Genomic DNA, 14,136 nt, shown 5'->3' with positions numbered 1-14,136 from the left:
TACAGATGATAGCTCAGTGTGTGTAGATATAGGTGACAGCTATAGCATTTGCAGCTGGACTGGAGAGGATATCATTTTTAAAGGCACTGTAACTTTTAACGTTTCAAGGCATAAGCATAAATAAAAAATAAAGTCGCTGTAGTGCAGTATGTCACATACACTGTCAGGAATAAAAAGGGTCCTAGACAAGATCAATGAAGGGCCTTCCCCAGTATGGTAGTTATTACATTTTTATTGCAAAAACTGTTTTACTGGAGATTGTCAAAGGCAATTATATCCTGACTATCTTTCATTCCATTAAACAGAAGTGTTCTGGAAAATTGCTTCTTGCTTATCTGTCTTATGGTTTATTGTACCAACCACCACAATACTAAACATTGTAAAGACAGGGGATAGCTTGAACCTTTCCTGTGTGTCTAAACAAGTACGCTTGCTGTAGCTGTCTTGTCAGAAGGAATCATACAGGGTTAGAATTCTGTCCCGTAGTAAGCATTGGTCTCGACGTTTGGTGTATTGCTTTCCTCCCATTGCATAACAGCAATGGCTATGGTTTACACAATGGCGAGCTGTTGACAGAAGTCATCTGTCGGAAGAGATTTCCCAACAAAACTTCTGTTGACAGAGTGCTGCCACACACAAAATCCAATCAGGAGAGCGCTCCGCTTTGTCAACAGAGTGGCGGGACAGCTCAGCTGCTCTCTTGACAAAACAGGCACCCGGAAGCATAGCAGATAGGGCTGCCCGTTGTTCTGGATGCCCTGCCTCTCAAGAGAGAGCCCCCCAAAGCATCCACACAGCTTTTTTGTTGACAGAATCTGTGAACAGCAGCGTTATGTCTCACAGCTGAGAGGCAGAACGCTACCAGTGAAAGTGTCAACAAACTGTCCACAAACAGCATTTTGCATGTGGACGTTTCACCTGTTTTGTTGACCAAACCGGGGTTTTGTTGGCAAAACTTGCTAGTGTAACTGTAGCCAATGTGTTCTACTTGTGAATATGGATGCCACTTCTGTGGCTTTTCAGCTGTTGTTAATTTTTCCAGAATAAATTAACTTTACTTGTTGTTTTCTAGCTATCTGGTCAAATCATTCCAGTCTGTCCTGTTATTCATAGCTGGACTTCCATTTCAATTTGATGTGTCAGGCATAGGTGGGGAGTCATATGGGTTCTAGGTGCTCAGGAAGCATGAATATTCAAGCCTGGGAGCTCAGCTCCAGCAATGTTAACTGCAGTTTGAGTGTGACTGTGATGAATCTGGGAGCAGCACAGCCTTTGCAGGTAGGGAGATTAGCATAACAAAAGGCTTGTTATTAAAGTGAACTAAGGATCATTAGCAAAACAAAGCAAGCAGTTTTAAAGCACCTTAAAGCCTAATAATATTATTTATTAAAAAATAAAAAAGCAGTCTTGTAGCATTTTAAAAATTAACAAAATGATTTGTTCGGTGATGAGCTTTTGTGGGACAGACCCACGTCTTTAGATTCTGGAAGTTTCTGGAAACAGTTTCAAATCTGAAGAAGTGGGCGTTTCCGGTGAAAGCTCATTACCTAATAAATAATATTGTCAGTCTTTAAGGTGCTGCGGGACTGCTTGCTTTGTTTTGTAAAGATACAGACTAACACAGCTACTTCTCTGAGAAGGATCATTAGATTATCGCAGAAGCATTGCCAACTAATCCAGTCAAAAGATAAAGAAACAAAAGGTGGGCTAATGGGAGTTTTGCGATGGAGTTTTGAGGTAGAGTTTAGAGAGACATCACGGAAACTTGAAAAAAGAAGCGTAATCAATGGGACGAAGAAATACCAAGATGCAAAATATATTGGAAGGACAGAACAGGTCAGGCTGGTGTGGGTGTGGCACTGTATGTTAAAGAAAACATAGAATCAAATGAAAAAACTTGAATGAACTGAATTGTACCACAGAATCTCTACAGGTAGTAATTCCATGATATAATAATAAGAATATAACAGTGGGGATATATTATTGACCACCTGGCCAGTACGGTGATATTGACTGTGAAAAGCTGAGGGAGACTGACAGACTATAAAAATAAAAAATTCAAAAATAATGGGGGAATTTCAACTATCCCCATATTGGTACATGTGACCTCAGGACCAGATGCAGAGAAGGTTTATTTACACCGTCTGCTTCTTGGAACAACTGATTCTAGAACCTACAAAAGGAGAGACAATTCTTGATTTAATTCTAAATGGAGCACAGGATCTTGTCCAAGAAGTGAATATGGATGGACTGCTTGGAAATTGTGAATTAATTACATTTAACATCCTTGTGGTGGGAAAAACACCACAGCAGTCCAACAGCAGGGCATTTAATTTCAAAAAGGTGAACTACACAAAATAAGAAGGTTAGTGAAACAGAAATTAAAAGGTACAGTGTAAAAAGTGAACTCCCTGCAAGCTGCATGGAAACTTTTCAAAGACACCATAATAGACCCTCAGTTTAAGTGTATGCCCCAAATTAAAAAAGAAAAAATAGTAAAAGACCCAAAAAAGTGCAACCATAGCTTAACAATCTATTAAAAGAAATAGAAAAAACCAAAAAGGCATTGTTTAACAAATGGAAGTTAAATCCTAGCAAGGAAAATACGAAGGAGCATAATCTCTGTCAAATGAAGTGTAAAAATGTAATTAGAAGGGCCAAAAAACAATTTGAAGAACAAAAACTCAAAAAGTAATACCAACATTTTTAAGAATGTCAGAAACAGGAAGCCTGATGAACAAACTCCCTCCCAGAATCTTAATCAGGTTTGGCGGGTGAGTGTGCAGTTTGGATGAGGGAGGGGCTTGAGCTCTGGTGGCCTGGGCACCACCAGCATTTCTGCAAACCTTCCACCCCTGGTGTCAGGGGTGCGCTAGAAAATGAAAGAAGTGGAATTCTTGTAGCAAAGGAAATGGAGTAAGTTCATACACTGGCCTTTCTTGTTTAGGGACCTGAATTTTAATCCTAGTTTGGATTACAATTAGGAAAATGAATATGGCGGTCTCCTCCTGAGCACATGTTTATGAACAAAACCAATGCAGAACTGGCAAGTTTCTACGGAAGGACGTAAAAGGGGTTTGCAGGGCAGGGATCAGGTACGTTTGCTGTGTGGTGTGTGGGTGGGGGTGTGGGCTTTCACAATGCCTGCTTGCATTGTACCTGATTTAAACTCATTCTGCTAGTCCAGGGGTCGGCAACCTGTGGCTCCAGAGCCTCATGCAGCTCTTTTAGAAGTCATTGGCGGCTCCAGATCTGCCACTGCTGACTCGTCTGCATCTCCCTGTCCTGCCACTGCTGAAACAGTGGAACTAAATTTAATTGGTTTAATGGCTGGCACGGCAGCAGAAGGGATCCATCTGGTTATTAAATTGATGTAATTGGTTTCCACTGTTTCAGTGGCAGCAGGGCGTGGAGCTGCAGTGAGACCCTCTCTCACCTTGCTACTAGCATCTCCAAGCTGCGTGGCTGCTGCACATGAAGCTGCCATAGCTTCTGCTCCCCGGCAGCTCCATGCTGCGCCAGTTCTGCCTTTCCTCAGCCCCAGCACAGGGCCAGATTCAGAGATGGGCTTTGGGGCTGTGGCCCCAGGCTGCAGGGGCTCTGGGCTGTAGCTGGTACAGCCCCTTTATTCTGGGCCAGCCCTTCTGTGGGTGGGGGGAGGCAGCTGGGCACGCTGCTGTTCCCTGCCCCTCAGTGGAGCTGTGTCCCTAAGGTGGGAAGCCCTGCTGCCTGAGCAGCCACACCTCTCTAGTGGGCGTGGCTTGGCTCACCCCTGCCAGTGGAACACCTCTGCGCCAGCCTTCCTCCTGCTGGGCGCATGTGGCCTCCCGGCTTCCACGCCTCAGCCAGCGCCATGGATGGGCTAGTCCCAGGGGCTGGTTTGGGGCTGAGGAGGGTTAATCCTAGGGATGGTGGGAGCAGGTTTGGGGCTAAGAGGGGTTAAGCCAGAGGATGGAGGGGTGGGTTGGGGGTGAGAGGAGTAAAGCCTGAGAATGGAGGGGCATAGAGGGTTGATGCAAACATTTCTCCTTCCTGCTTAAGAGCCCATCTCCAGGCGCAGCATTTTCCTTGCCCTCGTTTGCTCTCCAATCCGGGGTGAAAGTAACTCAAACTTTCTAACTGGTACAAATCATTGTGTGTGCACTGTTCTTAAAACAGGGGTGACAAAAAGTATGGTTTGCCGTTATTCATTAGGGACTATCTCATATTCACACTCATTGCGACTCTTGAAGGATTGGTTTTGTAACTGAATTTGGAAAAATGGCTCTTCTCCCTGTTTTGGTTGCAGACCCCTGTACTAGTCTCTAACTTTCATCAGCGCTACATTTTTAAGAAAGAATAAACTAGTGGATCAAATGGTTGCCTAGGGCTTCTCCCTGTTTTGGTTGCAGACCCCTGTACTAGTCTCTAACTTTCATCAGTGCTACATTTTTAAGAAAGAATAAACTAGTGGATCAAATGGTTACCTAGGGCTCCAAAAAGGTCATGATTTTATATTTCCTGTAATACGATGTATTTCCACATTGTAGTTAAGTATCAGAGAGGTAGCCGAGTTAATCAGTAGTTAAGGACAATCAAGTATGAGAAGTAGGCTGATATCTGGGGATTGTTTTTGCAGACAATGGGTGAAATGCACTGCAGGCTTCCCAATCATCCAACCAGCTCCGACACTGCAGAATCAGCTTACATAGCAATGGTGTGCTATGCCCTTGCAAAGCAGACCCTTCTGATAATATTCCTACGCTAGAATACAACATGCTCGTGGAATGACACTTCCTAGACATAAGATGTTACTGAATTTTTCTGCTTTTTATGGTCATCACCAATGTTAAGAGGACTACAGCATGATTCCAAACAGTGCTTTAGCCACATTGAGGTATGTCATTACTAGATTCTTCAGGCAGCGTGTTTATAGTCTGAGTGCAATCTTTGGCTACGTCTACACGTGCACCCAACTTCGAAATAGCTTATTTCGATGTTGCGACATCGAAATAGGCTATTTCGATGAATAACGTCTACACGTCCTCCAGGGCTGGCAACGTCGATGTTCAACTTCGACGTTGCTCAGCCCAACATCGAAATAGGCACAGCGAGGGAACGTCTACACGCCAAAGTAGCACACATCGAAATAAGGGAGCCAGGCACAGCTGCAGACAGGGTCACGGGGCGGACTCAACAGCAAGTCGCTCCCTTAAAGGGCCCCTCCCAGACACACTTTCATTAAACAGTGCAAGATACACAGAGCCAACAACTAGTTGCAGACCCTGTATATGCAGCACGGACCCCCAGCTGCAGCAGCAGCAGCCAGAAGCCCTGGGCTAAGGGCTGCTGCCCACGGTGACCACAGAGCCCCGCAAGGGCTGGAGAGAGAGTATCTCTCAACCCCCCAGCTGATGGCTGCCATGGAGGACCCCGCTATTTCGATGTTGCGGGACGCGGATCGTCTACACGTCCCTACTTCGATGTTGAACGTCGAAGTAGGGCGCTATTCCCATCCCCTCATGGGGTTAGCGACTTCGACGTCTCGCCGCCTAACGTCGATTTCAACTTCGAAATAGCGCCCAACACGTGTAGACGTGACGGGCGCTATTTCGAAGTTACTGCCGCTACTTCGAAGTAGCGTGCACGTGTAGACGCAGCCTTTGTGAGCCAGAAAGAGGGAACTAGGATTTTCAGAAGTAAATGGTGGTTTTAGGTGCCTCCAGTTTTGGGCCTGCACCCTGAGGCACCTGCTAGGGGCCTGATTGTCAGAGCATAGGTGCAGAATACTTTAAGAAAATCAGATATTTTTCAGATACCACAAGTTAGGCAGCCAAAATTACCAGCCTCTTTTGGAAACCTTGGCTGTAATCTGTAGCCAGGGGACACGAGACTGTGGCAGAACCAAGGAAATAGCAAATACAATGGAAGAGGGAAGATACAGCTTAGCATAGATGTTTCTTCAATGCAGACTCACACCAGAAACAAGACAGACATCAACACATAGATGAATGTAAAGCCAAAGGCCACACATTTTAATAAACTGTAACACCAAGGTGGATGCTACCCACCATCACCCCTGTACCAAGCATTTAGCTGGTTCCAGTGCAAAACTTACAGGGCTACAATCTCATAACTCATAACTCAGTGTAGGTGCTTCTCAGCCAACCCCATCAGAACTCAGCTCATTCTGAGTCTCAGAAGAATGTTCCCCCACAAAGGGAACAAAGGTTGCAGCGGAGGATTGGGGGAGGGACTCTGTTCACGAAAGCGTCACGGTCTCACTTTGACCCAAAACCACTAAGCCCATCACCAAAATCCTAGGCCTCTTGTCTCTGGGAATTGCTTGCTTGTTTCCTTCTAACTGTGCCGGAACCTAATTACAATTTGTGACGCATTAACAGCCCAGTCAGGTGCCCCAGTTAGGTACCAAATGCATCCCTGCTTAACCCTCTGTCCTTGAAGGTTCTGTGATCAAGGGAAAAAGCTCTCTGGCTCTCTGCTAGTTGGCCTGGGGAAGAAAAATTCTTTCCTGAGCTCCTTATAAAGAGGACAGCTAGGTCTGCAGCCTCTGTCAGGCCAGGTTTCCATTTCTGGTTCCAAGGATGAGTAGGGTGGGGCAGTGTGAATGAAGTCCAAAGAGGCTCCACATGGCTCTCCATTCCATGTTGAATCGTGAGGGCCCAGCAGGCCCACTGACAGGAAGTGGGGCCAAGCGGGCAGTTGTTTTGCGTCCCCTTGAAATGTCACAGCAGCATCGCTCCACCACTCCGCACAGCTCTGGTTGGAGGAGTAGCACCGCAATCTGAGTGGCACTAAGGGTTGACTAGCCTAGGCCCCATCCTTTCTGCCCTTGGCCACACCCCTTCTGGGGCACAGAGCCACACTCCCCTCCCACCTTGCCCCGGGGCATGTGGTGACTGTCGGCCCCACTGAAGCTAGAGTGTGCTGAGCAATGGGTGCCCAAGACCCACAGAAGAGGACCTTCAGCAAGTAGCTCCTTACTCACTGCTGGAATGCCCCCTTCACTGATGGCTGCACTAAGCTCCCCTCCGCCTGTTGCAGCAGAGGGCTGGCATTTACCAGTCCCTTCACTACCATCTAGTCTGTGCCGTGTACTATGCTGTCCCGTTATTTTGTTTTTTAGAGAAAGAGGAATTGCTCCAGAGTGTATTGACACAGATTGCTGAACAATTCTCAAGGTAAGAATGTTACCTCACTGTTATGAACTCGAAGGTCTGTTGCTTTTCTTGACACAGGCTTTCAAAGGAGGCTAAAGAAATGAGGCACCAAACTCCCACTGGGGCTACATCTACGCTACCATGTTTTGTCGGCATAACTTAGTTTGCCACCCAAAGGTTGACAAAACAAAATCGCCAAAGGGGGTGCTCAGACTCGCTCCCTCTGTTGCCAGATCATGCCCACGCTGGGGACTCCATCATCGACAGTGTGAGCAATGCACGGTGGGTAGGTATCCCTCAGAGCAGTGTTGTAGAAGGCAGAGCTGATCCCTGCACATCCTGGGATTCCCTTGGAGGTCTCCCACAGCCTCCTCAGCTGTTGGGAGTGGCATCATGAGTAGCTCGCTGAGGTCTCTGTGTTGAAGAGTGACAAAGCAACACAGTCTCTGTTCCCCTCCCCCTGCCACTGTGTTCCTAGGGCAGAGCAAACAGGAGCACTCCAAAGATTTGTTCTTTTATTTGTTCCCCAAATGGAGCAGCTCATTCAGTGGTCAGATGCTTCCCAGAGCTTTGAAAGGAGGCGCGTGCAAGCCAGCAGAGAGCAAAACGCTAAGCAGACCGATCAGTGCTGGTATGTTTGACACTGGCAGAAGCGAGTGCTGTTGACAAAACAAACTGCAGGGTCCGCTTCGGGCTCTTCATCAACAATAAAGAGAGGGGAAAAGAAAAGTCTGTGTCCCAAGGGTGGAATATTTTAGCTGCCAAAACTGGGTGTTCTTCCAGACAAAGAACAACGAGACTAAAGCTAGGTCTACATTGCAAAGTTCTGTCTACAGAAGTCACTGTCCGACAGAGTTTTGCCAACAGAACCTCTGTCTACAGAACACATCCCCACCTAATAGGAGCTCCCCCGGCGACGCCCTCTGGCGACGGAGAGCAGCCAGGCTGCCCAGCCCTCCGTCGACAGAACAGCCAACTGGAAGCTCTGCAAACAGGGCAGCCTAGTGAAACAGAAGCTCTCTCTGTCAATAGAGGGCCCTCCAGAGCACCAACGCTATTTTTCTATTGACAGAATCTGTCTACAGAGGTGCTATGCCTCAAACTTTCAAGACATAACTCTGCTGGGAAAAAGGCCATGTTCTGTTGATAGATTCTAGACAGAACGCATTTGTAGTGCGGACATTCCCCAGTTTTGTCAACAGAGGGCCTCCTCTGTAGACAAAACTTTGTAGTGTAGACGCGGCTCAACAGATACATTGGAGCATAAGCTTTTGTGGGAAAAGACCCATTTCGTCAGACGTAATGTCTTTGTGGGTCTTTGCCCATGAAAGCTTATGCTCAAAAATATCTGTTAATCAATAAGGTGCCACAGGACTTCTTGTTGTTTTTGTGGATGCAGAGTAACACAGCTACACCTCTGATATACGTTTCCAGACAAAAGTTGCACTGCAATTTGTGTGCTCTCACTGTTTTGTCGCCAAAAGGCTGTTTTTGGTGACCAAAGTTAGTAGTGTAGACAAAGTCTGGGATTCAAAAGGAAGGTAGGCACCTCGTGCCCTCAGTACTCCTGGCAATTCCACCTTCACTGCCAGACTCAGCTCATACAAATACCATGTACCGGGAGATGCACAAGGCTTATGCCAGAGGAATTTGGCTGACATTTGCACAAGAAAGGCTGGTTGATTTAATTGTGCTCCCAACGTGTTATTGGGAAAAAAAAAAGTGCTGCTTTGTCGAGCTCCGTAGGCTCAGCATTTGTTCATCAATTTAATATGCACATTTTCACCCCTCCGATAATAATTTTGAATGTTTTTACAAAACTTATTTTATCTTCACTGTCTTCAGTGGGAGGGATCAGTTCTGCTACGTCTGTGCAGGCCTCCAATGTGACCGAAAGAAAAAAGAGCTTCAAAGCTCTAAAAATGCCTGTGTGCTGGTTTTGAAGTGCTCTCTGTTTAATTTTGCTTCCCTAAGGGGTGTGTTAGCAAGTATCTTCTGGAACGTTGGATGGTGGCTTCATTTTCTCAGAGCAGTAACTAGAGTATTCTCTTTTCATTTCCATGGATTGTCGAACGTGCACATAGCTTTCTTCAAGGTTGCATAGTCGGTACAGATTTAGCTATGCTTTACATTAAATGTCATACATTAGCACCCTTTGAAACTGGTATGTGTTTTCCAGTACAATTTTTTTCCTTATTGTGTAGATTTAGAAGCACAGGCCTATGGACAGGAGGGGTGAAGGATTACCACATGTGGCAGACGGCAGCAGCAGGGGGGTCTCTCCCTCTCCCATTATTCCCCCACCCCACCCCTGCACTCATCATGCAGCATGAACAGCAGCCTGCTCCGCTCCACTGTGCCCTCCTGGCCTGCTGAGCCTTACTTCTCTGCAGCAGCGGGAAGCCACCTCTGCTCCCAGCCACCCAGGGAGAAGCAGGACTCAGTGTGCCGGCAGGGTGGAGCAGAGTGGAGCAGAGCGGGCTGCCACTCGCACTTGGGGTGGGGGGCAAAAAGAGGAAAGGTGAACTCCTGCTGCTGCTGCCACCTTCGGCCCTGCCCTAGGCAACCCCCCAGCCAAACTAGTTGGGGAGAGGGAAAGGGGGGAGCAGAGCCAGGGAGGGGCCTGTGGTATGAGGGCGTTGCTTGTAGCCTTGCAAAAGGGGCGCTGGAGTGGGAAAGCAGAGCTGCTTCATGCCTCGCCACCGTCCTCAGGACAGCCCTGCATTTCGATATAAATGTGTATTTCATATCTGATTCTTTCCCCTAGGGCGTTTAAAATCAATGAACTGAAAACTGAAGTAGCAAATCACTTGGCAATGCTGGAGAAAAAGGTTGAATGTGAGTGCCCTCTATTTTTTAACTAAATTAGGATTTATTAAATATTAAATCGACATCTAGCTGATTATTGTACAAGGGCTCAGTGGCATCTGTTATTAAAGTTTCCTGACATTTCTGATTATATCATCCTGTTTTCAGTTACTTGTAAATTTACCTGACTAGACTTTTTGGCTGAAATTTTCCATGCTGGGTCTTTGCTTAAGGTTGAATTATTGTGAAAAATGTCAACCAAAAGAATTTCAGACATTTCCATGAAGAAGGATAGCGGAATATATGGTGTTTTGTCCATGTTAAAAAATTCTGGTGACTTTTTTTTTTTTTACCGCCTCTAGCATCCATATGCTTTGAAAAAAGGACTTGAAAGTTGGCAGGGGAGGTGGTCTTTATGTCAGGATGTGCCTTTTTCTGTCCCTATGAATATTTGGCCAAATTTGTACCATTTATAAGCAGCGCTGCCCATAAGCTGAGCTTGGGTAGCTGCCCAGGAGAGATTCAGGTGCCACTCAGCTGGTGAGCAGAGCACCCCCAGCCAACAGCATGTGTTTCCATTGGTGGTGCACATCCGCACATGCCTTTGTCCATATAAAATTATTTCTGCCTAGGGATGGAAAAATGAGAGGGAACGCTGCTTATAAGCCTTTGAAAAATCACACTTTGTACATGCTCAGAAGAGACAGTTTCCTGACGAGTCTGTGCTAGCCTCAGGGAGCATGGTTTGTTCCCTCCCAAGGAAAGCGTGGAGCTGCTTGAAGTAGTGACACATCTTGGGGGATGACCCAGATCATAGAATCACTGGGCTGGAAGGGACCTCAGGAGGTCATCTAGCCCAGCCCCAGATCACCCATTGGCTTCTCTCACTTTCAGGTAATTCTGACTGAGCTCCCTTATTTTGACTGGGCATTGCTGAGTGTCCCGGACGTACCCTGTCTCCATCATGCCCCACAAAATTTTCTCATAGACGTCTGCATTTCGTTTGCTGGTTTGCAGTTTGCTCAGATTCTTCACCCCATACCTAAATGAGATCCTGGATCTCATTTTGGCTCTGTGCTGAAGTTCTTTTGTGAACCTAAGAACCCAGATAGAAGAGCTCTGAGTAGTCATGAAGGCTAGACATGGTGGATGGTTCCTGAGGTTTGATGTCCACACTGTTAGAAAGGAAATGAATTCAAATTCCCGGGCTTCCTGTTACCTACTTCCAGCGCACCTGGAGAGCAGCGAAGGTGAAAGCAGACAGAAGGGACACTAGTGAGGCGTTGTGGGATACCTCTGGAGGCCAATAAAATTGATTTAAAGTATGCTGTTTCCACACTCACATTAATTTGACCTTTTATATTTGAACTTGGCATTACGCCACATGAGAAGGTCAGGGCAAGAAGGTTGACCTTAGCGCCCCTTTAAATCGACCTAAAGGTATTTGCAATGAAAACAGTGACATTGTAAAATCAAGCTAAGTGCCTTAAAATTGACTTTATGCTATAATGGAGGCATAGCGCCACACACACACACACACACACACACACTCAGTGTAAATCGAAGAATATGAGGTTGCAAAGTCAAGCACTCAAAAGTTAGGAAACACCAAAATTAAGGTGGTGTATGTAACCTTAAATCAGTCTCTTTGTGTGTATGTTTCATGATACAGTCCTTAATTACGTGATCTCATATTATTTTTTCTGCATTTAGTACACAGACTAGACCTGCTCTGTGGAGGAATCAGGGCTGTGTAGTAAAAGAAAACATTTGTTGGACTTCTGCTTTATTTGTTAATACAAGTTGAGAGGTATGTAGTGAACGAAGCAGGAGACTGCAGGAAGGAGAAGGATGCTTTTGTGGTCACAGTAGCTGAATGCTGCCTGGGAGAATTTCAGTCTGTCACTTCCTTGGCCACTGAGCTCCTACAAGATGTTCAGGAAGTCACTAAAACCATACATTTCACGGGTCACTGATATTGTATCCCTCCTTTTCTGGATTCCTGCCTTGAGACCTTGGGATCTGATTTACAGAAGTGCTAAGAATTCAGAGCAGCAACTTCAGTCTAATGGGAGAAATAAGATGAACATATTAAGTGGCATATTCACAGAGAGGTATCCAGGTTCGTCTGAATCTTCACAAAAAAACAAAACAAAACAAAACAAAAAAAGCAGCTTTGTAGCACTTTAAAGACTAACAAAAATGTATTAGTAGATGAGCTTTCGTGGGACAGACCTACTTCTTCAGATTTTCCAGGTCTGAAGAAGTGGGTGTGTCCCACGAAAGCTCATCACCTAATAAATTATTTTATTAAAGTGCTACAGGAGTCCTTTTTTTTTGTTAAATAAAATGGTTTAGAATGCTCAACACTCTGAAAAATATGTCTGTAGACATCTGAGACTGGACACCAAAACCTAGTGCACCTTAATTAAACTTTTTCCCACAATCTTGTGTTGTATCCTTTCCTATCTGTGAAAGGAGCTAATGATATACCACTTTCTTATCTTAAGGGATTACTGACAAGAAACCATTGTGAACCACTCAGATAACTTAGGGATGAGTGTGAAAAAAAATGAGGAAATTAATCATTGTATATTCACAGCAGGATTTGAATAGTGGGCAGTAGATCAGGCCCAGAGGCACATACGGAGCAATGAAAGCTAAATATGGAATAGGTGTCCATGAAAGGAACACTGCCATCCTGTGCACTGAGGAACAGAGCTTGTGGAGAAAATAGTATGTGATCATGTAACTGAAGAATTCATCATAATGCATACGCTCAAGGGAGCAGAATGAAATTCTGGAATGTCCTGTCTTTTACGTGCTTGACTTTTCATCCTTGCTATTGTACTTTTAAAATGGAGCTGTGCAAATGGAAGTGATAGGTGTTTGTGCAAGAGGTTGACAATAAAGGGAGGGAATGCAAATAAATAACAAGGGTTCTGATTTGTGCAGTTGTCCAGCATATGCACATAAAAGTGAAGAAATTAGCTACATTTTCCTTGTGTAATTACATTTTTAAAGTGTTAAAAAATCTTAAGGAATGGGACTATATTTTAAAGGAGTATCCTCTTTTATTGAGTGTAGACACTTATCCTTTGGAACTGTAATAATAATAGTAATACACACACACAGAGTGATGTTTTCCCTTTTATATGAGTTACAGTCCCAAAGGATAAGTGCTTACACTCAATAAAAAGAGGATATTCTTGTAAAATATAGTCCCATTCATTGAGATTTTTTAATACTTTAAAAATGTAATTACACAACATAAGGTAGCTGACTTCTTCAGTTTTATATGCATATGCTCAACAACTGCACAAATCAGAAACCTTGTTATTTATTTGTACTTCCTCTCCTTATTGTCAACCTCTTTCATAAATACATTCACCATCTATTCCCATCTATTCTAACTCCCCATTATTAGCATAAAGTTTTAAAGATATTTCCTGTATATGTGAACATATCTAACTTTCTTTTTCCCTTTCTGTACTCTCACACTGGATGAAGTCTGTGTTTCACAGAAGTCAAACATCTGTGTGGTCAAGTTTTCACCCACTGTGTTTTCTATCCTAGCTGCAACAAACATATGATACTGAATAGCCGTGTCTACACGTGCACGCTACTTCGAAGTAGTGGCACTAACTTCGAAATAGCGCCCGTCACGGCTACACGTGTTGGGCACTATTTCGATGTTAACATCGACGTTAGGCGGCGAGACGTCGAAGCCGCTAACCCCATGAGGGGATGGGAATAGCGCCCTACTTCGACGTTCAACATCGAAGTAGGGACCGTGTAGTTGTTGCGTGTCCCGTAACTTCGAAATAGCGGGGTCCGCCATGGCAGCCATCAGCTGAGGGGTTGAGAGACGCTCTCTTTCCAGCCCCTGTGGGGCTCTATGGTCACCGTGTGCAGCAGCCCTTAGCCCAGGGCTTCTGGTTGCTGCTGCAGCAGCTGGGGATCCATGCTGCATGCACAGGGTCTGCAACCAGTTGTCGGCTCTGTGTATCTTGTGCTGTTTAGTGCAACTGTGTCTGGGAGGGGCCCTTTAAGGGAGCGGCTTGCTGTTGAGTCCGCCCTGTGACCCTGTCTGCAGCTGTGCCTGGCACCCTTATTTCGATGTGTGCTACTTTGGTGTGTAGACGTTCCCTCGCAGCGCCTATTTCGA

The 14,136-nt window shown here is 45.4% G+C and overlaps 1 protein-coding gene across 1 annotated transcript in view; it reads left to right on the top strand.

Moving 5' to 3' along the window:
- PDE9A (phosphodiesterase 9A) overlaps positions 1-14,136 on the top strand; it is a 105,506-nt gene that overhangs the window by 40,566 nt on the left and 50,804 nt on the right. Inside the window, exons 5-6 of the mRNA XM_074983411.1 lie at positions 7,127-7,181; positions 9,928-9,998. Coding sequence (XP_074839512.1) covers positions 7,127-7,181; positions 9,928-9,998 — 126 coding nt within the window. The remainder of the gene's footprint in view (positions 1-7,126; positions 7,182-9,927; positions 9,999-14,136) is intronic.

Source organism: Carettochelys insculpta, chromosome 1, assembly GCF_033958435.1.
Source record: "Carettochelys insculpta isolate YL-2023 chromosome 1, ASM3395843v1, whole genome shotgun sequence".
NCBI lineage: Eukaryota > Metazoa > Chordata > Testudines > Carettochelyidae > Carettochelys > Carettochelys insculpta.
The sequence above is the reverse complement of the archived record's forward strand: the minus strand, read 5'-3'. Positions and strand labels throughout refer to the sequence as shown.